The 27,772-nt window shown below is 38.4% G+C and overlaps 1 protein-coding gene and 1 long non-coding RNA gene across 6 annotated transcripts in view; one reads left to right on the forward strand and one right to left on the reverse strand.

Moving 5' to 3' along the window:
* LOC117232268 (DNA N6-methyl adenine demethylase) overlaps positions 1-27,772 on the forward strand; it is a 146,246-nt gene that overhangs the window by 52,599 nt on the left and 65,875 nt on the right. For all 5 annotated transcript variants that reach the window (XM_033491544.1, XM_033491548.1, XM_033491543.1 and 2 more), the window contains one exon: positions 25,181-25,255. In XM_033491544.1, coding sequence (XP_033347435.1) covers positions 25,181-25,255 — 75 coding nt within the window. The remainder of the gene's footprint in view (positions 1-25,180; positions 25,256-27,772) is intronic.
* On the reverse strand, positions 23,611-24,598 carry LOC117232270. The gene is made up of 3 exons (XR_004493099.1): positions 24,408-24,598; positions 23,988-24,093; positions 23,611-23,823 (listed from the first exon to the last, which is right to left on the reverse strand). It is a non-coding gene; the product is annotated as an uncharacterized LOC117232270 (long non-coding RNA).

A 27,772-nucleotide genomic window follows, 5' to 3' on the forward strand; every position in this document is an offset into this window, starting at 1 on the left:
CGAAACACGAGGGCTCGACATGGCGCCCCTTCTTCCGGGACGTTCACGACGCCTGCCAGAAGTCGGTACTTTATTTTATTATGTATGAAGATGATGATCGTCTTTTTCTCTTCTTCCTTTTTTTTTGATGACTATCAAAGCGATCTGTTGCGCAATATAACGCACCTCTCGAACAAAATTCACAAGGTTCTGTTGGAAGAACTGTCAAATGTTGATTCGTAAAATTTTTGAAATAGGACGAATAGCGTGTCCAGTATGAGAAATGGTAGAAAGTATTGTAAGTTGACGTATCTACGTTACCGAAATAGATTGGTTAATTTGAAAAATTATTTGATCGATCGTCGAAATGATTCTGAGTTGATAAAGGATAGAAAAGTCAAAAAATCGTATTTACAAGCGTCACATCGCTCCATTTTGACTTTAATACGCTTTGCCATGCCTTGCAACGATTTTCGAATTTTCTCTCGAGAACGCTTTCAGCATGCTATTCCGCGGTTCGCAACGAGTCTAATATTTTCTTTTCCACTTGAAAACATCTTCACTATTTTCCTTCGTACTTGAGAACGTTACGTGAGAATCACTATTTTCTTTCCTACTTAAAGATAGCAATATTACTGCCACTTCCGTTTTAAAGCAGCTTCGTTACCTCGTAACAAACGCTTGATGTTTCTGAAAGAATGAACAATGTTCCATGGAAACAAATAACCTCACCGTAAAACAACTCTGAAATGTAATTTCCATTCGCAAGACATGCTCGTAGGTAAGAATAGGAATGAATTTAAAAGACTCCTTTCTTATCTTTGTGTTTTTATCAAAGTGAATAAATCCACTCGAAAAATGTTCTACGATAACAACATCATTCCATTCGCAAATTATTCCAGTTAGAAGAAGAAAAATAAATTTTCCTCGTAAATTTGTGTGCTGAATAATTAAATACTGAATATGATCCAATAAATTGCGCGGTATCTACGAAACGTAGCAATGCTATCAAATTGACATTCAACTAAAAACTGTACCAAAAGTACATAAAGCGGCAGTTACGCGAACGGCTTTTGGTCGATGAAAATTTACAACATGCACACTTTTATTTCGATGCTCGTTAAACGTCACGCGTGTGCGTGACATGTGCTCCACGCTTTGATCAGATACACATACACATGCCACCAATACAGGCATAACCGGTATGCCAGTATAAAATTGCGTTTCGAGGCCAGTAATTACTTTGTCAGTGAAATTTATCTGCCTTCCCGTCGATGATCTTGCCCTTACCTTCCTGGTGACGCGAAATTACAGCCTCGTTCTCATTAATACATTAATTACCACTTTATACATTCTCCGTGTATTAACGTATTAATTAACATAATTATGCTGCAACTTCCCTCCCCTTCTCTGTATCCATATTTCTGGTATACAGTGAAACCTTACAAAAGGCGACGTAATTAGAGGTCGGAACCAATTCGCATAGTAAAATAACGTATCGTTTAACGTAAGCCGAATAATATCTAGAATACTCGAGTATATATCTATATATAAGTAGGATACTTGATTTGAGTAACGGAATTCTAATAATATCGTACTATAAGTAGACTGCGGATATTTATGCAAATTTATAATTTTATGACAATAATTAAAAGAGTAGGACCTAGGCAAATATTTGCTTCGTCTAAATATTATAATATTTTACATGCGTTTGCACTTCTTGAATTTCCCATAAATGCATGGAAATCCGTAGTCTACTTACGAGTAATTTAAAGCCGAGCGTTACGTAAGTAGAGATTAGAAATTGTTTAATTCCCAAAGATTGAAATCGTAGAACGACATAAACAGGGAAAAGAAAAATTCGGTGAAATGGAAATTTTGGAACGGAGAGATCGAGAGGAATTCGAGTCTGAAAACTGAGATATCGAGAAGAGTTCGGATTTTCTAACAAGAACAAATTTAAAGAAACTTAGATTTTTAAACTAAACGATAATTCTACACGGTCCAATGCTTCTATCAAATACATCATTTCTATCAAATACATGTCAAGCTTTCTAAAATTTCTTATATCGGCAAGAGACCAATCTTAATATGAAAATAAATTGCCAAAACGGAGGAATTCGAGAAACGTTAAAAAAACGATTAATTGTGCGTAAATGACAAGAACGGAAGAATTGGGTCAGGTTTTAAAAAACAGCCGTTTTGCTTCGTTTCGTTTTGCTTCAGGAAAGTTGTGGTTTATTTCCGGAGCGTGCAGAAACCAACCTGACCGTGCAGGTGAATTCTTATCAGCCAGTGCAAACCGATAAATTAAAGGATGAAAACGGTGTTACGAGATGATGTCACGAACGCGACTATTACTTCGTTCAGGCTCTGGTAGCAAAACCAGATCCTCGAAGAGGATCGACCAGGAAGTATCGCTCTCTCCCTGCTTATTGAGGATCAAAGGCGGCTGCTCCATCCTCGACAGATAAGAAAGCGTCGACGTGCTCGTATACCGTTCCCTCGAGGGTGTGATTCATTTCGTAAAGAACGAGAAATGAAGTACGAATCAACATCCTCGTAGTCGTTCTTTCATTTTTGTGATCATGTTTTCGTGTTGAGGAAATCTTTATGGATAGCCTTTATGTTACATTTACAGGGTTTTGCGTTTTTACGACTATACGCTCACGAAAATTGTTGTTTCGTTGAACAGTTTAGCCTTTATCGCGTCATTTATAGTATTATTTTATGGAATTGCACGATGACTTTCGCGATTGCCCGATTTTTATGATCGATACGTGGACTATTGATAATTTCGAAAAACTTTTACGTTCTTCTAATTCATGAAATCCATTTTATTTGTATTTTTATTTTTTCCACTCGAGTGAGATCAGAATCCTATATTTTTTGTCAGCAGCGTGTACAATCTGCAAGTGTGATTATCGTTCGTAATAACAACGCACGTGTGTGCAGTTAATGCGAAAATCCATTAAAACGTGAAAGAAAAGTGTAAAAGAAGAGTGTATAGTATATAACGTACGATATAAAAAGACACAAGAGGAAGCTGGAGAAACATCTCCAAACTCCGATCCACGACCAACTCCAATCAACTAAATCCCAAGATCGTTGATCCTCCTGAAACACCAACGCTGTCCGATCACTCTGGACAATCCCCAAATCCACTTCTGAAGTTCTTCGGCTCTCGATTGATCAAGGAAAAGGTTCTCTTTTTCGCTGTGTTTTCGGGCGGCGTTGAATCGGAACGATCAGATACAATGGGCGGCGCAGCTCGCGTGTAATCATCGTTACTTTTATGAATCTATAACACGGAGAACGGAAGTGTGACAGCGTCGACGGCATTCCAACATCTCTCTTTCTAACAATCCCTTTCCATCTCTGTTCTTCTCGCCGGCAATTCAACGTTACGCCATCTCTTGCTCTCTCGTACTCTCTATTTTTCGCTCGTCGCGATCAAACGACGTCAAACGAGGATGAAGTCAAGCGGAGAAAGAGACAGAAAGAGAGAAAGAGTGAGTGAGAGAGAGAGAGAGAGAGAGAGCTGAGCATGTAACGCAACGATATAAATTGATTACGTTGGAGCGAGGATGGCCGGTAGTTTGGTCCGAGCCAGCTCGGCTGCGATCGTGGATAGAAAAATCCTGGGAACGAGACCCTCGCCAACAACGGGCCCGAGAGCGAGCCAATGAAAATAAAAAGGATGTCAGATTGCCGCGGCGTCGGAAGTTACGGATTAAGTTAGGAAGTAGACAGTTAATGTCGCCACGGAGAGAGACCGACCTATCAGGAGAAAATGAGAAAGAGACACATCGTTGGATCGTTCAGCGTGTGTCGGACACGTTGGATTCGTTCGTGTGTGTACGTTCGTTCATTGGTTCGATTGCTGACAACGTCGTTGAAAAAATTGCGCCTCGCTTACTCGCGAGAGACGAGCGACCGATTTTTATCGAACATTCGCTCCGTTTTATAGTTTTTCATCGCTTTTAGTAGACGTTTGATAGATGGTGGTGGAAAGTTGAGATTTACCAACCTTCTAGAAGGAAAATATTGGAAAACTTTCGTTATAGTAAGATCTGTTTTGCAAGTTCTAATTATCTGGTCCTGGTTGAGAGTCGTTTGCACTGGTTGAAAGTGTTCGGATAGAAAAGAATTCGTAGAAACTTATTTTTGCCTCCTCTTTGGTATTTTTGAATATTTGTTAAATTATTAGGTTTGAAGCATCGTTACAATTATATTTTTCTCTCTTTTAGTCACACTACGGCTAACGACTTTTGATATTAGATTAATATCTTCGTGCTGCTTTCTGTGCAGTGTCGTTCATATATTTCCAGAAATATATGTACAGAAAGCAGATTTGTCCAAAAGAAAACCATCGAAGCGACGACATATCGATCTCGAACGTCACACTTGGCTTCAATAGTCGACGTCACCGGACAATGGCCGTGTATTGACCTCTGGAGGGTGGGTGAGATGGCGATATTACGTCTGAGAGATGAAACCTTGACCCTAGAGCGAAGGCTGTTTGGGTGTACCGGTCCGGCATTGGACGTTTCCGCGTTCCATTTCCTCCTGCTGTTTACTCTGATCAAATCAAAACCCATTAAAAATCCGTTATCATCATTCATTCTCGATAACAAACCTGGAAATAAATTCATTTCCTTTTCGAGTCTCTGATATCTTCAGGTAAAATCTTAACAAATTACAAAATAGATAACTATGTATAAAGAGGAAAAAGTAAAAATCCCAATATTCTTCGCCAGATATTCGTCGCTTCAAAAGAGGACCCACTGAGTTAAAAGAAGAAAATACATCTACTTAAAGAAATGGGACAGTGGAAACCTCAAATTGTCTATCAAACCTCCAATGCTTCAAAAGAAAGTTGATCAAATTAAGGGAAGAAAGGATACCTGTTAAAAAATATAGAAAGGTAAAATGTAACCGTGAATGTAAATGTAAAATAAAACTGTAGAATGTTTTTCAAATCTCTAACGCTTCAATAGAGAAAAATATGAAAGTAAGAAGGGAACAGATATCAAATTGAAAGAATAAAAATTCGAAATTCGCAACCAAGTTTCCGTTAACTTCCAAGCATTTCTCTTTTCTGTGGAACAATTTTTTCCAAGTATCGAAAGCTGCCTGTTAAGGAAAAAAGAAAAGAAAAGTCGAGAAAGTTAAGCACCCATGGTCCCGTTGACTCGAATTTCATTGGTTCGATGATATTTTTTTGCCGACGGTACCGCTACTCTGACCTGAAATAGAGCTGATTTACGGTGCCCTAAGGGATCCTTTTCAACGATGTCTCGCATTCTGATGACGGATCATTGTTCCGCTGAAACAATGTCAACCGATGGTACCTACGTTAAAGGCCATAGACCACGAACTTTCATGCTGAAGAACGATGTCGACTCGATCCTCTTGATTAGAATCGCTTTTTGCTACATTGTCGATCAATGGCGATTGTTGCGTATGGTGTTCATTATTGAGTGATCGCAATCATGCAGACTGTTGTTCGGTTTGATGGGTTTGTCGATTGTTTCGCTACTGCGTTAACGATCAGATGATCGTGTATGATCCGACTATCTTTTTCTTCTTTATTTGTTGCCGAATGTTCTGAATGTTTAACACAGTGTGATATCGATCTTGTAATAAAAGGAACTGTTTTCAGTTACGGTAATATGCAAAAGACGCGTTTAAATTTCTTCGTTGCAACCTTCATTCTGAATTCCATACATTATTCATTGCACAGGGAATTTTGATCGTTATGCAATCTTAATTACCAGAACTATTAAAAAATAATTTTTACACAACTTCTTCGGATCCTTCTTCTTACAAATACTCTGCGACATTATTAGTAAATTCGCACGATATTCTCGCTTGTCTTCTTACACACAGGTTATTTGCCTATAACTTTAAAAAGATCAACTGAAAATTCAAATAAACGTAAGAACATCCCTTATAGAATCAACGATCCAAACAGTGGGACGTTTAAATAAAAAGAAATCTTATTTCATTTATCGATGAACGTATCTACAAATTGAAGTAGCATTGCATCGATGACAAGGCATAAAAAGTTACATACTTCGAGAAGGAGAAGAAATGGAATGGATGAGAGTTAACAGGTATACAGACACGACTGCAACGATAATTCGTCCCCATCGCTTTAATATCTTCTTTCTCACACGAACGTCGCTTATCCCGATTACGAATCTCGATTCGCCGATTTAAGATAAAAAAAACACACGCTCGAGGTTGAAACACTTCCCTTTCCCTTTGAGTTTGAGTCGGTGCGTGTCTCGCATGGGATCCGCAGATTTGCCTACACCTTCGGCAAAAAGAAACGAGGGTGATGGAAAGAGAGAAAAAAGGAGAGGATGAGGCACGATGAAAAGGGGCGGGAGAACGAAACTGTGATAAAGTAGAACCCTCGATTGTGGAAAGGCCCTCTCTCCGAATGGAAACGGGCGGTTACAAGGGTGGTGTTACGATTGTTGGCAGGGTCGGGGACACGACTGTCTCTCTTTCTCTCTCTTTCTCTCTCTTTCACTCTCTGTGTCAGAGAAATCCATCCTATTTCCGATATCAGGGTCATAAGACCAAAGCAAATCGACCGTCCGTGGTACCTTTAAAGATATTCTATTTCGACAACTCCAATAGGAATTCAGCGAATGTAAGTGGTTTTTTTTTTCGAGAAATGAGATAGACACACGTGTCGTTTGCACCTGTAGATTGTTTCTCAGTGGTTGGTTTAAGCGTCTCGTTTTCTTTTTACGATGGGTACGATGTAAGATTCGGATGTTGAAATGTTTAAGTTGTGAGTGATACAGTGGATACAGCAGTGTAGTATTAGAGAATTTGATGTAGGTTTGTGATTCAAAGAAAACGCGATTACGTATTCCTGGGCAAAGATTAATTCGAGCCAATTAATTCTAATATAAAGTGAATATCAATAATAATAGTGAATAAAAGTGAATATCAGATATCAATGATAATTCCCTTCAAATAGATTTCTTCGTAGATTTTTGACCAAAGTGTTTTCTGACGTAAGAAGATTTGAAATTCGTTCTTTCAAATGGAATATCGTATTGATTGCGAGCCTTCCTCAGTAAAGACATTACAAGTTCCAACAAAATGAAATCAGTCGCTGAGATCGCCTATTAAAGCTTCGCATAATCTTATGATTTTCAAAGAATGTCTCCTTACAGAAACTATGTACTTAATGTTTTCTCTAATCACGTCAATTTTTACCTATAATTATACGTAAAGTCTCACTGTCACGATGTTAACTCGTAGCATTGAAATGCTTACCTAACTAGCTATGAAAAAAATCATAAAGTAACGAATCAACTACCTAATTGTTAAAGTAACTGGCACCTAAAAAAACCCACTTCTACACCCTACAAACTCTCTGTCTGTCTGCATCTTTTCCTCTCTCTCTCTCTTTCTCTTTCCGCTAGACCTAAACTCAAACACCTGCATAGGCGAAAAGGGAAACCCGAATGGGGTTCGATGGCCCAAAATGACACGCCGTACACGTTGTACCGCACCTTATCGTTTCCAAAGCCGGGTATCATCGGGGCAACGCGATCCAAGAACGAGGGACAGAAACGAAAGGGATATCCCGAAATCGAGGCAGAAGGGACGGTAACTGACCTAGGTCTGGCTCGGTGGCAGAACATCGGCGTTAAGTAGAATGCAACGTGAGGGCGTTGTCCTTGATACTCTCTTCTCCTCTCTCCCATTTCCCTTTATCCTCAACCTATCTCTCTCTCGCTTTCTATGTTTCCGTGTCATCCCTCCGGTATTAAGATATCAAATGGCCAAATACGAAGTCTCCCCCGTCAGCATCTCTTACTCCAGATGTCATGTGCCTCGTGGCTTGCGACTACGAGTTAGTCCAACAGGAGAAACACGAAGAAAGAGAGAGAGAGAGAGAGGGAGGGAGGAAGTCAACGGCTACCCTTTTCTGTGCTGGTAATGTATCGCTTGCCCTCACAGCCCTTAGAGAAACTCGGGACACACTCACTCGGGGGTGGGTTTCGGGATCATGAATGAAATCCCTCCTGGAGGGTCGACTCTGGGGTGCCTGACCCTCCGTACCCATACCCTCGGCCGTTCCTGGCCCAACAGAGAAACACCGCCGAGAAACAATAACATGACCACGTGGACTGTCCACGTGTTTTCATCTATGGACGTACATAGAACTTTATAGGTGTATAGGCGCAAGCAGCGACTTCGATAGAAGCTTCTTGGTGGTGTGGCGTGTTGTAGCGGATAAGGGTAGTCTGAGGGGGCTAATCGGAAAGGTGGTAAAGCGTTGATTGGAGGGTGACTGGAGTGGTGATGGCTAGGTTAGCGAGGCACCATCGTGTTAATGTTTTAACAGTTTAGCGCGTCTCACAATCGGAGAACATTAGGGGCGTTCGTGGTGTTGGCTCGCGCATGCTATGTTTCGTAGTATATCATGTAAGTAGAGTTTGAGAATAGACAATTTGTCGTTTTTCGAATTAAATGTCGTTTGCAGAATTAAATGATCTTTTGCTACATGTTTATATAGAAAATTGTTTTTTGTTTTGCGGTGAATGTCGGATTGCAACTGCATTCTAATTTCTTTGGTTCGTATCAGTATTATACGTTAATCGTCGATAGTTCTACTGTTAGAAGATAAGTCTAAAATATTTAACGATAGAGGATAGAAAGAAATTCTATGTAGCGAATATTATTAATTGAAACAATTAATTTGGAAAACGTGGTTTTTTATCTCATTAGGAGTTTCGACTTGGAGTGCACTCTATTCAGAATAGAAGAGTAGAAGCGAACGAAAGAAATTTAGTATCGATATCATATTCGAATCGAATAAATTTAAATTTAGCCTTCACAAATATGATTACTACAATCTTATTTTCTCTTTAGTTCAAGTTTACATTGAAATATTTTATCGCTTGCAGCTGCTTCTTAAAAAATTACCATCCATTTTAAAAGTTATTGGGAAATATTAATTTTCCAAGAAGAATCGATTAGACACATACTTGGTTGTTACTAACGATATGAAGGCACTTACTATTAGAAATTTGAGACATGTCGAGGAAGAAAATGTTTTATAAAATTTGAAGAGGCGGTACACGCAGATTGGGATGTTTTTTATCGAAAGATGGAAACGAGGGGGATAACGACGACGAGTAGTTCGAAGTTGAGGCAATAATAGATTGGGTGAAGGTTGTTGCAGAGCGTTTAAAATTAGATGAATGAAATATATCGATCGGCAGGGTTACGTAAATTCCTAATGAGAACGGTGATATTACGTAAAATTGTAATGAAAAGGAAAATGCTGCAGTAACCAAAGGAATTTCGTAATAAACGCTATTTATCGTGCGGTAATAAATAACCCTTTGAATTTACCCCTGCTTTTTCTTCGCATCCCCGTTGCGCAACCTATACTCCAATTGAATATTTCAAAGCCAAACATTCATCATTTTTTGCAAATATTCCTCGAAAATTGTGTGTTTAATCATTAACCAAATAACGCGTTAAGCTTCTAATCAAAAAGTAGAGTGCACATAATACAACATGTAATATAGTGTTGCAAAAACAGAATCTGGAGAAGACCATCTCTTTCACGAGCGTTTGTATTAGGTTGTCCGAAAAGTGTTTTAATTTATATTATTTTGCCGAATTACGTACGATCCATTTTGTTCTGTTGAGATAAACACCGCGACATTTCACAGACATGGTTCAGACGTTTGTATGAAGATGCATTGTTGTAAAAAACACGTTTGCGAAAGAAAGACACTTGACGGACAACCTAACACCATTCTCTGATAGTCCGCGTACTTTAAGATTGCGATAACTTGAAACGATTCTACAAAACTAGAAGAAAATTCATTATTTAATAATTTCTTTCTCCCACGGACGATAATCTTCGACCATCGATACCATGCAAATGAAGAGTATTATTCTAATTCTCAAGAGTACTTATTGCTTTCTCTCTGCCAGAAGCGTTCCGAACGATCATTCGAATAAAGAAATTACACAGACGATGGATACGTGCTTTGCTATAATACCTGGTGCAGAAAAACACGTATTAAGTATTCCCCTGCTGTTTTAAAAGCACGTTACATCCATCAGTTACACCTGCTCGGAGCGCAGCGTCGCGCGATGCTTCCGTCGCGTCGTTTCCACCCAACAGCGTAAAAATGGCGCGTAAGTTGCTGGAAATCAAGATAGAAGACCAAACCGCGTGAATTATATCGTTGTATCATCCATATTCGGGATGAAACGTGATCAAGCCGGAAAAATAAGAATCGATTCGTGAAAGGATTGTTTTTTTATATTAGATTAGATATTACAGTAGAATAGAAGATGAAAACCAATCATCATCGTAGTCGAAGAAGAGTATCGGAAATTTCTGCACAGTTAAACTAGTACCTATGATAGTGAAATTCTGTAAAATGAAAGTTACAAATTAATTGCACCAGTTAGCTTTCTTATTTAATTGATAGAAATATCGGCCCGTAATAAAGCAAATGAAATTTTACAAAAATCGCAAAGAAACATAAAAGAAAGGCGTAAAATCGGCGTAAGGTCGTAAAAGAAGTCTGGAATCTACTAATCGTCGCTTGTCTATCCTTACTAACTAGTATTATTAGTTAGTAAATTATCGTACAAGAGGAACCAGAAGTCAATTTTTTGCAAAATTGACTCGTTGTCGGTACCGTTACCATACCGATTTTATGGTCGGTGCAGAGTGAAAGTTAGTTGGTGTTTGAAAAATAGAAGCAACGAGGGATATAGCAAAGGTATTAAGGAGCGACGTATCTTAATTTCTCGGCTCTTTGACAGTATAGAAAGTTACATGAGAAAAAATTTCGAGAAAGGGATAGAGGAATATATTATAGTTGTTGTTATTCGTTATTAGTCAATGTTTCAATTACATAACGCTATGTAACAAATGAAATAAATTGCATAAGAATACGTTGTATAGAATTTTGTTCGCCACAATAATATTTAATAATATTAGTAATATTCAGCACCGTGTCCGATAAAATATATTGCTATCCATCGAATCCATTCGACCAGGTTTCCCTCGATTCAAACTGAACAGAAACGTCATAAAGCTGGTGGCAATTTTCTCCTCCGCTTTGTTAATCATATTTCTATGAGCTCTTACAACCAGTTCAGTTTTCTCAGGAGTTGCCTACAATGGGCAGCTATCTGGGCCGCTCGTTTTCCCATGAACAAGGTTGGAAGGTCGAGGAGGGCTTGTTACATATCCGACCGCTTATTAATCCACTCCGTAAACAGACAGAACCTTTTCAACTTGACGGCTCCCCTAGCCTCGCAGTATTTCGCTGAATTACCAAGCGATTCGTTGAAAACCACAGATTGAACGCGATAACCGCGCGATCTAACCCCAAACCTAGCAGATTCCTACCAGATGTCAATCGATCCCTGATGATGTCTTCGAGTTCCATGGAAATTTATGCAAACCATCCCTGTACAAGGAGAAGACCAAATAGAAGAAACTTCGTTCACGTGGAAAGAAGATCTTCTGCGAATCTTCTTGCTTTTCCCTCTGCCAATGATAAGCTTTGGATCGATAACGCTTTAGTTGAGTTTGTTCGATGATATGGCTATAATATGGAAAAATTGGAAATGGAAATTGTTAAAATTCGTGCGTTACAGTTTGAGGCTGAAGAAAAAAGAAGGTAGAAGAGAAAAAACAGAGAGAGAGAGAGAGAAAGAGATGATCGGTGGAGAGAAAAGCTACGAACGTTTCGATTTATACAACAGCGATTTAGGAGATTTCCGATTGGAAATTATCCCTGATTGATCCTTATACGAACAACGTGTTTCTTCTTTACGTCGTAGTCGTGTTGTTCGGCTTCCTCGTCTGTTTCGTATTACGTTACATTCGCAACAGTATCGATTCGATTTAACGCGTCGATTCCTTGGAAATGACGAAAAACTACAAACTTGTATGCTCGCGACAGCATACGCAATATATTAAGAAATTTATCAAAACGACAAGCGATAAACGTATTACAGGATGAAAGGGGAAAGAAGAACAGCGTGTAAACTTCGATCAAGTGAAAGTTTCGAGTAAATGAATAAAAGAGAAAGTGTAAAGAGAGAAAAGGTAAAATTTTATTGAAAGAGAAAGATAAAAGTTTGTTGGAAAAATGGTATATCCTGCCTGTCTCGAGAACATAGCTGCAATTTCAGGCTCTTAGTGCGTGAATCGGCGTGCTGCGCCGGTTCGTGTATGGGGCACCCTAGTACACGGTGTCACGGGGTTGTATAGAAAGGCAGCTGCAAACCGGCCAAGCGAGACGGACCTAAGGTCGCCGTATACTCGGAAACGTTGTAAAAATAATTATTAAAGCCGTTACCGTTGACGTGATGCGCGTCCACACGATCCGCGCATGCAAAGCGCACCGGGGAACGATCCTTTCGTGGAAAACCAACCGCGAAACATTACTTTCTCCGTGGATTTTTCATCAAATATCGTTATTAAGGTCCGTTACGTTATAGATTATTCCCGGGAACGTTTATACACCTGGACGTGGGTCATATTTCACTTTGTATCGTTTAAAAGGATAGTTTGCGAATAAAGAATATTTTAGCATAATCTTTAAATATGTACAATTTTTTGTAACTATGGATCTCTGGTGTTTCAAGAATTCCTATGCAAATTGTTTATTAGAGGATATATCGTAAGTGTCTTCAGAAAAAATGTAGTTTCATTTTGTTCTTCTAATTCATAATTAACGAGTATGCATTTAAATTTTTAACTCTTTCGAAAGGGTGAGTTGCGAATAAAAGAGTTTTTAGTATTATTTGGATAATTTTCAAATACGTAGAATCGATGGATTCTACGATAATAAGAATTTCTATAAAAATGTCGAAATGTTAGCTTGGATCGTGTGAAGGTGGTTTCTTCGTGTCTAAACTTATTTCTAATAATTCTGTACATCGTCCCTATCGAAAGGCTTCGAATAATTAAATTGGACAAAGAGTTAATTGAAATTGTACAACGCGGATACACTTAGATTGTTGCGGAAGTAAAGATCGTTGTCGAATTGCAACAACAGCGTTTATGATGCAGCTGCAACCCTGTGGCACGGCGTCGAATTGATCGTGCTCTAACTGCAACTGCTGCTTTGCGACGCATTTACGATGCGTTCACACGGACTGGCTCCACAACAACATAGCTGCAATTGGCGTGCCACGATGTAGTTGCAACTCGTTAAAGCCGCTGAACACGTTACGCAGCCTATATACTTATTTTTCAAAGCTGTTTAAAATTCATCTGAAACGCGTTATCTTATTTAAACTGTAATCAAATTACAATATCGGTATATTGACGTGCGTTTGTTGGAAATATCCAACGGAGCTGCCAGCGAAACACCTTGATATAATTACAACTGCGAGAGAAATATTTTTACGCCACCGTAATTACCACGTTTTCGATAGAAATTCTAAATCAGACGTCAGATTTCTAAGAGATCCTTTCGAGTATGAATTATATATGATACTGATAGTATTTTAATGGATTTAGACGTGAAATTATTTTTCTACAAAATGTATGTGAGATTTATTTCTTGCAGCAGGATTCTTGTTTATAAGTCCGTCAAAAAATCCAACTGTAATAGCAGAGTTTTGACTATACGTATATAAACGAGAATTCTATTCCAATATAAAATTTTATATACGTTTTGTAAAAAAAAATAGCGTCCACGTCTATAAATGTTAATTGCAGTATAAGCCAGAATCCACAAATAATTATATTGATAGTATTTTAATGAATTTAGACGTGAAATTATTTTTCTACAAAATGTATGTGAGATTTATTTCTTGCAGCAGGATTCTTGTTTATAAGTCCGTCAAAAAATCCAACTGTAATATCAGAGTTTTGACTGTACGTATATAAACGAGAATTCTATTCCAATATGAACTTTTATATACGTTTTGTAAAAAAAATAGCATACACGTCTATAAATGTTAATTGCAGTATAAGCCAGAATCCACAAATAATTATATTGATAGTATTTTAATGAATTTAGACGTGAAATTATTTTTCTACAAAATGTATGTTAGATTTATTTCTTGCAGCAGGATTCTTGTTTATAAGTCCGTCAAAAAATCCAACTGTAATAGCAGAATATTGACTGCACGTATATAAACGAGAATTCTATTCCAATATAAAATTTTATATACGTTTTGTAAAAAAAATAGCATACACGTCTATAAATGTTAATTGGAGTACAAGCCAGAATCCATTAATAAACAAAATTATAATTTATCAATCTTCCATTCAGTATTACTCTCTCACGTCACTATACGTTCAAAACTCGCCCAACCACCTCATCTTCACTGTCTATAGCTTTTCTCACTTTCACGTCCCTTTTCATTCATCTTCGTCAAACTAACCACACGTAAGGAAACCGAAAGAAAAATCCTCCCTCACCGTCGTTCAATTTTCTTACACAATCGTTTCCATCGAACTTACACGCGTAGTCTTTAATTCCTCCGCCACCACCCCATGATGGCGCACGCACGTTGCGCCCTCGAAAGTCATCGATTTCGACCGGCGACGCGGAAGTAATTGCAGATTATTATTATTTCTTTACTCAGGGCCAAGCGTTTCGATTCCAACGAAATGGCCGATCGGCTTAAGTCTCCTCGGAGAAAACGGGATTCCCCATTGGCCATGTTTCCCATCCGATTATTACGTTTCGCGCAGCCCTCTCGATCTATCGGGGAACTGAATTCGATGATCCAATAGTGTTTTATATATATATCTTGTCCTTAACTTATATTACTTACGTGTATAAGTTAATCCGGAAGATATTTTGTGCGTCTCACGCCGAAGGCCGATAGTATTAGGTCGTCCGAAAAGTTTCTTTTGTTTTATAAGAAAATAATGGTTGCACCACATTTTTCGTTTTATATTATATTTTATCGAATTACGTATGATCCATTTTGTTCTCTCAAAATAAAGATTACAACGTTCGACAGATTAGGTTTCATGTTTGTATAAAGATGCGTCGTTGTAAAAGACGTGTCTGTGAAAGAAAGACACTTTTCGGACAACCTAATCATTTCGTTTATCTCTTTGCATTTGAAAATATCGATAGCAATTCGGATATATTTCTCGATTGTCTGAGGGAGCCGTACTCGAAGCTGATTTTTCTTTTTAATTTTAAAGTTACAATTTCATTGTCGAGTTATAATATAATTTAATTTAATTATTGGCGATGGTCCGAAACTTTTCACCAATGGCGTTGGTATTTTCGTTTAGATCAATAGGAAGCATTTTTGTACGATGTATTGTGAGATGTGGATCTTTTTATGTGGATATGGATATTTTTTTGGGAAGCGAATAGTCGCAGGTAAAACGCATTCGAAGTAAGAAAGTGAAGTAACAATTCCATAGCAACTGCTCGCGTGTTCGCTTACGTCCTCGCATTTCCGCGTATTTCGTATTTACCGCGATCAATATTCCGTGTTTATTGCGGGCCATGCCGATTTAAACTGCCGCGAATTCAAATCGATTCCGCGGAGAAAAAGTTATCGTAATACAATCGCAACGTTTCATTTAAATCCTTGAGAAATTGGAAGATCGGAACAGAATTTAACCCCATCGGTTCAATTTCACATTTCAATGAAAATTATTTCGAAACGGCAGAAGCCGATTGTATTGAAAGTGTGTAAAAATATGTAAGAATTGCATAAAAAATAAATAAGAATAAGAATGGATCGCATTTGAGTAAAAAAGTAGAACATTATTGCATTCGAAACTATCTAACTAAATATATTTGTTTATTTCAGTTTGACATAAAATTGATTATTGCTTTGTCTTCAGTTGTTCATATGGGAATTATATCTTTGGGTTTGTTAGTAAGTAAAAAAGTTGGAATTTTAGGAAGGTTAATAATAATAATTTCTCATGGTTTAGTTTCTTCTGGATTATTTTATTTAGTTAATATAATTTATAAACAAACTAGAACACGAATTATTTTTATTAATAAAGGTTTAATAAATTTAATACCTTCTATAACAATAATATGATTTTTAATATGTATTTATAATTCTGGTGCTCCTTTATCTTTAAATATAGTAAGTGAAATTTTTTTGTTAATAAGATTAATTAGTTGATGTAAATATTTATTTATAATTTTAATGTCTTATTGTTTAGTAAGATTTATTTATTCAATTTATTTATTTAGATTTATTCAATATGGGAAAATTTTTTATTTAAAAATTAATTTAATCAAAGATAGTGAAAAAACACGACAGCGTTGAAAACAACACAAGTGCCATAAGAACTTAAAACATACGCTGCTACTAAAACACAGCAATCCATCCCTGAATTGGATTTATTTTTCATAAGAAATATTTCTACCTTAAAATTGATAATCTTTGTTCGAATACGTCATCCATTTCATGGAACACGTTCCGACCATCCAAATCATTTTGTTATAACATACGCAAGCTAAAATGCACTAGTTGTATCAGTAGAGTTACATAAATAATACATACACGCAATGAATAAGTAGGTGAAACGATGTTCGAAACGCAAAACTTGTTGTAATTAACCAGCTGTTACTTATATTAATTTTCCATAAGAATCGATCGTGATTAATTCGACTAATTAAAGAAAAATTCTGCTTCACCATTCGCACACAATCTCACGCTAAAATTTCCAATTGCGCGATATAAAAGGGGAAAGAAAAGCAATTTACAAGAAGATAAATGCACGAAAGAGAAAAGGCTAAAACGCGGATCATCGTGTCGAGAAACTATCAGTGGCATCCGCGCGAAAGTGCGCCGGGAAACAGAAAGAGAGAATGCACACGCGGTTGCAGGCGAAGAGTGCACATGGTACGCTCGATAACCTGTCCTTCGGACGTACCTACCATTTTTAACCGTCGCACTTCTAATGGGTGCAACGGCTCTTTCGAACGGCGCGCCGACCATCTGTCGCCCGCTGGATACGCTTTGACGAAATTAAAGTCAGCTGACCGAGAAAGCGGACGTTTTTAACTATCGCGGGAATTTCGACAATCTTTTTTCTCGTTCATTTCCATCCCGTGCTTCCGTTTTCCATTACGTTCCAAGCCAGCATATAGATAATTTATGGGAATATTAACCGCCTAGGTTCGTGCATATGAAATGTTTCCTTCCTATTTACAAACTTAATTTGATGAGTCGATAGCAACGATTGTAAATTATCTTATCGTTAGTCGTTGGCAACCTGTCTTGAAGAAATTGAATTTTCACGCGATGCAATACCAAAATTTATAACTAAGAAGCAACGGAAAAGAACGTTTGTGAGATTTTTTTAATTAAATTAATAGAAGATGGGTTAGTATAAATATTTGCTGGCAGAATACTCAAGAAAGCTTCACACGTTCCAAGAAATTTCTCCTAAATAAACGACATTTATCTTTATGTATCTATGGTAGATTTGAAAGTGCAGAAACGCGTAGAATACGCGTAATACGCGAATACAGGGTGGTTGGTAACTGGTGGTACAAGCGGAAAGGGGGTGATTCTACGCGAAAAAAGAAGTCGAAGATATAGAATAAAAATTTTTCGTTTGAGGCTTTGTTTTCGAGAAAATCGACTTTGAATTTTCGCTCGGTACGCGTGCACTTTATCGCGTTATAACCGATCTCACTGTAGATCGTTGTTTCGATGGAAAAATGAAAAAAAAAGAAAAAATTTTATTCTACATTTTCGACTTCTTTTTTCGCGTAGAATCGTCCCCTTTCCGCTTGTACCATCAGTTACCAACCACCCTGTATATCGAAAATATTCTAAATATAATAGTAATTCCTGTAACGTTCAGTGGATGGAGGAAATCCCCGCTCGAATACCAATTATTTAATCGCGTTTGTAAAAGTACGCGTTCGCATAGAAATCCGCGCTCTACTCGTAGATTATCGGTACAACTTGGTGTGTGCGAAATGACGATAAAAATTTCAGCCGCGTCGCGAAACAATGACGAGCGAGTACAGAGACATGGAAGGGAGATGACGTTTCGAAGTCAGCAGCCGCGTAATTCTCGGACGAATTTTCAGTCGCTTTGCGTGGAACGTGTTTCCACGACGCATATACATATGCACGTTATGCCATTGAAACGAACGTTTTGGGGAACGCGTCGCGACGCATTCAACATTTTTATCGCGAACACCCTCGACTGTGCGCGCGGCACTTTCACAGAATCGGCCGCGTGAACGCGAGCACCGGCGAAGAGAATGAAAAGAGCAGACAAAGGGGCGCGCGGAGAGAGATCTCGATGTCGAATTCTTTCATTAGCCGAAGGACCAGTCACGGAAATCCGGGATTCCGCTCCCGTTTTGTACCCTTCGTCCCATCCTCTGTGATTATTTTTGTTTTCACCGTTATTGTCTGATTTTGCTCTCCCTTGTTTGTCTCGTTTCCTTTTTAATTTCACTCCTCTTTCTTTTCTGTATCTTTTCGCGCGGTCTGCTTCGCAGATTATTCCGTTTAATTGGGTAAAAATGCGAAATAAGGTAAATAGTGGAGGAGAAAGACGAGAGATTTGTTCTTTCTCTTGAGGATACAATATCAGAGAATTCTCTAGCGAAAGTGTCTTGATGCGTTAGATTACGCGGTGATGCTACAGGGTAATTTAAAAATTTAAAGACTATTAATATATAATATAACTATTAATACACGTGTAGGATTAACATTTTACTATTCGAAATTTCGAGAAATAAAATATCTATTAAATCGGATGAAATATTTGGAAAACTCCGTTTAATTAATGTCTAAATTCTTCTTCAAGTATTCGAAAAATTTAAGGATGGAATTTTACTTGCACGATCGACCATCCAATTTACCTGTGCAGGGTTAAATTTCTATAAAAATAGGCTAATGACCATTTCGGTGTAAACGAATATGAAAGTACAAAGGAAAGAAAAAACACACAGCACAAGGGATGGTATAAAGAAATACAAAGATACAAAACATATTTCGAAAAAGAAACTTACGCCGGAACATTATAATTTTCCACGCAAAATAAGCGAAGATAAAGAAACCAGCAACGTAATTAATCCTCTAGAGGTACGACAAGATAAAATATAATCTACGAGAATTTGATCGCAATTTTAAAGAAACTCGAAGCACTGTTTTAACGACGACAGAAGGCAAGAAAGGGGAATAAAAAGCAAGAAGGAAACACATCAAAAGAAAAACATGTTACATAGATTGGAAGATCGGTATCGTTTTAAAACAGAAAGGAATCTGAGAATTTACTACTATTTCCTCGCAACGTTTACTGTCAACAGAAGCAGATGTCCCGACACTAATCATTTCATCTGAACAGGCCCGTGTTTGGTTATAATACCATCTTCCTGGGCAAATGTTCGGCGTCGTTGGGACTTTAGACAAATACAAGGACCGGCTGCCACCGTGCTGCTTCCCCTTTCTTCGTTGTTTGGAAACTTAAAAGTATATACTCATTTTTCTGCGTCGTGGGACGAGATTTCTACTTAAAACAGAGTGAAGCGGGGCTGCAACCCTTGAGAATTATTTGGACCACGGAGCATCTTGTTCCAAGTTTCAAGAGAGCAAACCTCGGCAAGAGGATCGAGAAGAAGAATTGTAAAATAAAAAGACCCAAGTACGAAGACTCGTGTTTCTTATCGAGAATCGTCGTACATCTGTCGAGTGAAGATGTAACGAAACATACGTATTTATCAGATGTTTTAATTAGCTTATCACGAAATCGATGACAGTTGGCTGCGAGGTACGTGCTTCTAATTACTGATCTAGACTGCAGATAATTATCAAGCACCCTTGTTCCTTCATCGATTCTTTCTTTATTATTAGTCGCTAAGAAATATGTTAAGTCTGTTCCTTCTGTCTGAGAACATTTCACTTTTTCAACGAATTGTTTCTTACTCAAACATTTTTCTAGGCAACGAATGACAAATTTGTAAGATGTAATTAATTTTAATCGGATAGATTTTAGCAAACGAACGATTAGCAAACGATTGATAGATTCGAAATATTGAAAGAAATGCGCGAATCTCTATATTCAATTGGCATTCTATTTGCTTTCGGAGGAAAGAATTATTACTAATTGCAATTTCTTACTTCGATCTGAAAAGTGGATCGATAATTATTTGAAATTTCTTTTGGTTCGGAAGGTTATTAAAATCGAGTGAGAAAATTATTTCACAGACATATTTTCCTATTGCGAAAGTTGACGCTACCGAGAACGCGAGAATGACGTGATTTATTAAAATTACAACTTATCTCCGCTGATATTACGGTACAGTACCTAATGCATTCATCTCGTAAGACTAATAAGCTAATTATAACGCTGTCAAACACGTGCTTTCTCGTGCATCCATCCCGTTAAACTTCCAAAGAAAGCATCCAACCGAACTTGAAACGTGGGGCAAGAGAGCGAAGCGAGAGATCTTGCTGGATATCTTCGATAAACATCGGTTAATAAAATCGTTTATTCTTCGTAATATTCGATTAAAAAAGAAGGGGATTAAATGTACAAAGGGTCGACCCTTCTCTTAAAGGGCTCGTTAAATCGTTACCAAATGTAAACGGAAAAATTAGCACTGATATCGGTAAACTGATAAAAAGTAAACATAAAATTACATGGAAAAATGTACGACAAACGTATTACGTAATATGAAAGCGAGTAGATAAATTAGACCTGATTTGACTCGTTACGTTTGACTCAAAATATCGATCAAACTTATACAGGGAATTTTTTTTATAAAGACTCATTGTGACAACTATTTATCATCCTACCGATTTTTTATTTTTCTACATTTAAATTTATTTAATTTATTCAATTTTTTTCTTTTTATTTATTTAATTAATTTACTTAATTTCGTGCGATCTTGTTGGCTCGAAATTACGCTATAAAAGATTCCTAATCTCAATGGCGTTTCAACAGCATGATACAAAGGAAAATTACGATCCAAACGTTTACACACAGTACGAACGTCTGTATTTTCTCATTGTCCATTTGCTCGAACCGTCTGTCTTCGACTCGAACTTACTCTAATACAGTCCGTCGATGAAATGGGATTTCTCACGTAATACAATGCAAAATTAAATGAAATTAAATGATCCAAGTGAAATTCAACTAAAACAAGCTTCTCTTCCCATATTCGTCGATATTAAAAAATTGCTCGAAGGAATCCGGCGTTTAAAACGTCATTCGAAACAAGACCAAGCACGCGGAAAATTCGCCGCGTGACACCACCACCGCGACGGGGGAGGGGGAGTGCAGGAGGTAGGAAGGTAGTTACGCGGGTCGGGGACAGGACAAAGAGAGAATTTCTTTGCTTGGACGATTAATTACGCCCTCATTCCCGCCCCAAGTGCGTCCTCTCTTGACGATGCATCGTCGATATTGACATTTGCCTTGCTTCCCTTACTCTTTCCACCCCCTTTCAGTCTCACCCCTCTCTCTATTCCCTCTTGCCATTGCTTTTACCCTTCTTCCTCTATCCCTCTCTGTTCCACCAGCATCCGTTCCGCGGTCTCATCCGTGTACGAACATATCGAAGGAACGTCCCGTTGCACGCGTGCACGAGCAGATATTCGCAACCGTGTGCGTGCACGCATCTCCTTGCGTTTATATACATATACAGGGTGTTTCACAATTTAACAGGCAAACTTTGTCATTATGTTCCCGTGTATGATTCAACAACATAAACGGATGTTAACAACGTTGATAAGGATATAAGGATTATTAAACCGCGTACGTTTATGCAAATTGAAAGTCTTTTTCTTTACAGAGGAGCAGTTTTAAAATTCGTTACACGGTCGATCGACGTAATATCGCCATAATTATCCTTCCTACTTGGTTTTAAATGTCTGTCTGTTTCATCGTTTCTATCATTTTAAGAACATTACTTGTCAGTTGACATTTCGTTGGTATATTTTATAAATCGTTCTATATGAATAACGTTATACGATATAAACAATAATAATAATCTCATAAGAGAAGCATACGATAAGTCACATATTCGATTTTTCATAGACAAGCATCTCTAAAATTCCTGTATTAGCCAAATTTCTGTTTCTCTTCCCCTTCAAAATTCTCGAGATATCGTTCATGATATCGCACCATCGCGCGTATTAAAACATTCCATTAACTGTCTGTTACCGACAAAGCAGAGGACCAAAACCATGAGGAAGGAAAAAGCATGACGAAACCGTAAATCAAACGCAGAAATCGTAATCTTATGGTAAAATTTGCACAAAAATCTCTAGCAACGACGCCTATGTTTTACGTGACTAACGTTCCTCTAACTTCGTTATATATCTGCACCAACGTACCGATAAAGTTTGGCATAAAGCATTTGAAACACCCTGTATACAGACGTATACGTATTACACGTATACGTTACTCCCGCCGCGTTGTGTCCCTCGTTTGCCCGCTGCGTTCTCCTGTTTACCGAGAAACCGCGATATTTACGCGAGAGAGCAGAGGGGTTGGAAGGTGCAACGAGCCGAGGCGCGGGGAGCGGTTGCACGACGGCGAAGAGGAGAAAGAGGAAAAACGGATGGCGAGCGAAGAAAGCGACGAATCGAAGGGAGCTGGCAGAGCAAGAGAGCGAAAGGGAGGTTCACGGAGAGAGGAGGCTGATAGGGGGTTACGAAGGAGAGAGAAAGAAACAGGGTGAAAAGTAGATATTCAGCTGGAGATGACGAGAAGAGAGGAGAGGCAGGCAGAAAGGGAGGAAAGAGAGCCAGGGTGAAAGGGAGAGAACGAGAGATATGGAATTAAGGGGACACACCCCTGTCTTTCGAGCGTACGCTTATCGAATGCACCGACAACTACGCTTTTCCTCGTTCGCTCACCAAGACGGTTCTGTGATGCGAGGCAGCCAGGTAGGTTGGTAGGTAAGCTAGGTAGGTTGGTGGGAATGCGCGTACAAGGGAATTAGACCATAATCGTCGACGCGTGTGCCGCGCGAAGGGGACGTTTTCCGCCTGCCTCGGACCTCGATGTTCACTCGCGCGGCGGGGATCCGCTTGCTCTTCGAGTGTGCACCTTACAAGCACCGACCACCACCTACTCCACGGCCCGAGTCCCACCTACTCCACGGCGCTTGTCTTTTTCCTTCCTTCTTTTACTCCATCGAGCCCCCTCCCCCCTCGTTCGCCAACCGATCCGGGAAGGTTTCACCAAGATTCCGATCGCGAACCTATTTGAAGAGGAATCGGCGTGTACCTGAGGAAGATCGCGTGATATCCCAGCGAGATGGTAGTAGTCCCGAGGAAATGATTTTCGAGATCGTATCTGGTTTAGCTGCGTGTACGTAATTTCGTTTTCCAGTTTTAGTAGGTTCATTAGGTCTACTGCCGGGGCTGGCAGCAATTTTAGTGGAGAAATTTTAGTCGAACGATCGTAGGGATTAAACACTAGAGTTGGTCATTTTTAAGCAATTTTGCGGAAACGGTGGTACGAAAACGAGTAGAAACACGGTCTTGTGCGATTTATGTGCCATTTTCTGTATTTGAATGCGAGATGTTTCTATTTTTATTTCGTGTACGTTACCCAGTACTTAAAAGGGAACGACAGTAACTCGAGACATAGTTCTCAAGAAATGGTTTGATCTATGTTATTTCCTTATTCTGTCATTAATCTTTTGTTTGATTATTAACACAGGACTCGGTTGTCGTAAACTTATAGTTAGGAAATTTTCCCGCGATACGTCGACTAAAAATGTGTAACAGTTCCAGCAGCTACCGCGCACGCCATCTACGATTGTACTTCGAAGGTAGCGATTCTTCATTCCGGGTGGTAACGCAGGTCTCTGCACTGAGCGGCTGTCGACAAGAATCGATCGTTTCGTTTAATTTAAAAACATCGAAAGAACTATAATTTCTCTTTCTCTTTTATATCTTTACACTGACATTTATTCGCGTCTTACTTGCTTGCAAGCATGCATTAACAACAAGCTCTTCAAATAACACTTAGCTTGATATTTTACCGATCGTGTAACAGTATCCGCTCTTCCTCAGACCGGAAGCTAAACCATTCCCAGGAGACACAGCAATACCTTCCGAGATCCGCCATTTCGCTGGTTATTTTTTCTCCTGACATACCAGAAAAGTATAAAAGACAAGGAAAGAAAATAGCTATGTATAAAAAATAATATCGCCCTTCCAATTAACCTTCTGTCAACAAAACCGCAGGCAAAGCTAAAAATAGACAAATGTGAGAGGTCAAGAAACAAAAGACAAACGCGATAAGCAAAGCCAATGAGCAACGAATGGCGAATGATAACGACGTCGATGAACAAAAGTTACGAAACAATGGCTGGCGATAAAAATGACGAAAACAACGAAATAAAAAAGGGCAAAGATAACAAGGAAAGAGGACGTAACGAAAATGGAAAACCAGATTTTACCCTCGTCACCGGCGTAAACGGCGATGAATTTTCACCATCGTCGAACCGCGGACCAATCTCCCTGTTCCAATTATCTCCGGTCATGTCTCGTTAATTCCCATCGAGCCGATCGAACGTCTATCGGGCCCGCGGGCGACCATCTCCAACCATCTTTCGCCCCGGAATAATCTAAAACGTTTTGTCGTCGGGAATCTAATCTAATACCGCTGGCCCTGGAAGGTTATACTTTTATTGGCGCGTCTATTGGACTTAACGAGGTCAATTGAGGTGATACGGTTGCCTTGATTTTACGATAGTACATCGTCGGAACGATAACGATCCGAGAACACGCGAGATCTCGCGGTTTTAATGTATACACATATGCATATTTATATTATAAACTTAAATCAATCGTAATGTGATTTATGATCGAGAGCGCGCGCACGCGCGCGCGCGTTTAATTTCTTAGCCAACAGCGAGTCACGTTTTAACCAGAAATTTCTACAATTATAAAATTGAGCGTTAATCAAAGGCAGATGGGTTTTATTTAAGTCGTGTCATTTTTCCAAAAAATTCACAAAGACAAGTCAATCTCAGTTTAGGCTCTGTACGTATAAAATATGATATACTTTGGAAGAAATGGAACGATACGTAAAACAATAGGAGATCTTTCAACACATAGAAATTATAGCGTTGGCGAGATTGGCGAACCGAGTTTCTTACTCTTGTCGTTAATATCGCTGGCAAATGTAACACGGTGATTTGCTCTAATTCAAGTTTTCATCTTGTTTCAGCATCTGTACCACATGCAAACAGGCGAGGGTGCGTTCAGAGAGAGAGGGAGGGGTCGAGGCAAAGGTACAACTAGGGTAAGTGTACTCGTCTTGAATTATTTCATTTTACAGAGATAACGAAGTTTGTTGCAAATATCGTGAAAGTATTCTCAGTCACCTGAAGGAATTTTAAACCATCTGAACAATTTGATATTTCGTTGATACATCGAACAACTACTTCTTATTAGATTCCCGTAAGGCGAATACTTAAAAAGATGGAGAACCGAGGTTGGCTGGCGCGTGAAACACCGCAGGACGATGAACGCTTGAAAAATAAAACGATAAAACACGACGCGGACCGTGCAAATGGATGATTTCTTTCGCCCTGCTTGCGATACTCTTTTTCGAGCGAGATTTCAAAGAGAGGAGGTGGCTGATATGCATTTGCAGCATAATGTCGCGCATTTAAGCCACGTTCATCGTGAATCCCATTTCCAGGGTATCTGCGTTTTCTTCTTTTTTCTATACGCCTTTTCTTTTCGTTTCTTTCATCTTTCTCTCCTTTTCTTTTCTTTCTCCTTTTCTTTATTTCAATTTTTTTTTCTCACTTCTCTTACTTTTTCCCTTTCCATTCCTTTTCTCTCTGTTTCTTTTCGACCAGCACTCGTGTTTTTCGTGCACACTCGGCTCGCCACTTACCCGTCACGTTTCTAATTCTAGAAACGTGGTAACGCACGAGTAAACGGCCTCGTGTTTGCCACCACTCGAAACACACGCTCGTTGCTCGCCCTTGGAAATTCCAGAAAACCCTTTGAGATCGGTCGTTCGTCGATGCGTTTATCTCTTCACGCAATTCTTTGCTTATTGTCGACGTTAACTTTTACTTCGATCGTATCTTTTGTTCTCGAAAAGAGCGTATCCTCTTGATAAATGAAAATTTCAAAGTATAAAAGTATAAAAGATATTCGAAGCAGAGCAGCTACTTTCTTCCTTAATAAATTTGGGGAAATAAATCTTTCTATAGTTCCGTTTCCTTATTGTGTTAATGAAAATAGAAAATCATATAAAATTTCGCAGTTTAGTCGTTGGTATATACGCGATCTATTTTCCGTTAGCCTTTTCCCCTCTGTTTTATAAAAGCAAAACTCGAAATACATGAACTTACTCGACTCGAGATGGAGAACGGCGGGAAAATCGTTGCTGTACGAGAAGGGAAAAATAGCGCGTGGTCGAGCCGAACGCTCGACGTTATGTTTGCTTTGCAGATGCGTGAACAGCCGCGCTTTTTAAACAAAACCGCGGTGGTCGCGCGAACTTGGCCAATACGAGGAAATTTGATTGTCTTGAACGGGGTTCGTACGAATTTTCCCACCTTCTCTCTGAATCAGAGTACAAACATAGTCAGGTGGAAGGTAATTTGGCGAATAAATCGCTGAGATATACGCAGGCCTGTGCAAATTTGAATATATGAAAAACGCGAACGAGAAATTTGATAAAAAGTTTGGTAACGATAACGATCAAGAATTGCGATTAGGCTAATTAAAATGAATCGTATCGATTATTCCAGATGTTCCAAGGTGAAAGAATTAATTAATTTCTTGAACGACAATTATAGAAATTCTACGAAAAATAAATTTACAATTTTATTTATTATTCGATATTTTTACATCTTCACGATATAATTTGAAAAATCCCTCCTGAGTATTTTGTCGTTCTAATATTTTTTAACAACGTGACGTGAAAGTTACGAGCTCATTACTGCAAGAAATTAATTAATCGTAAATTCGTTATACATACGAAGCAAAATAAACAAAACGTTTCTTCTACTCGATTCTTCTAGCTCGCGTGCTGTTTAAGGCTCGTAAAATGCAGTAGACAATTCTACCAGCCATAAAATCCGTTCACAAACAATCTCTTCTATGGCGAGGATATTTCTCCTCTATTTTATCGCCTTATTGCCGATATAAAACATACTACGTACCGAGAAAAAATCTCTTCTTATAGTCAAAGAGGCCGAACTGGTAAAAGAGTAAGAGATCTAACGAAATTAACATAGTAGGATATTTCTAGTAACAAGAAAGTTAGATCAAAGAGTCGTTGAAAAGATAAAGAAATAAATAAAAATGTATCGTTCTTGGAAATACACAATCTTATTTACTCTTACAGAAAGATAATTTAATAGAACGTTAACCGTTGCGTTTTGAATTCGAAGATTTGCTATCTTACACGAAATTGAGAATTTGTAAAAAAAAAAAAAATGGTTAATTCATCGATATATGAGAATAGCATCATATTAAAAAATGACATAATCTGCACACTTTGGGTCAATTTCGACCGAATTGTACTGTCCCATAGTTAAAAGATTTCTGAAATTTCACGAAAATATAAAAGAATCCTTATCGATGTGCCTGATTTCTCGTTTTATTCTAATTGTATGCTAATGACCTGAAACGTTAAAATTCTGTTTCTCGGTCGAAATTAAAAGTCATCTTGTTCAAATATTAAATGTCCTTTTCTCGGTTGAAATTAAAGCGAGATTGAGATATAAAAAATTCCAAGATCGCAACAAGATTAAACCACTTCTCTTTTTCTATATAGAAAATATTAGATTCC

Source organism: Bombus vosnesenskii, unplaced genomic scaffold (genome assembly GCF_011952255.1).
Source record: "Bombus vosnesenskii isolate JDL3184/JDL3185 unplaced genomic scaffold, Bvos_JDL3184-5_v1.1 scf7180000013285, whole genome shotgun sequence".
NCBI classification, from domain to species: domain Eukaryota; kingdom Metazoa; phylum Arthropoda; class Insecta; order Hymenoptera; family Apidae; genus Bombus; species Bombus vosnesenskii.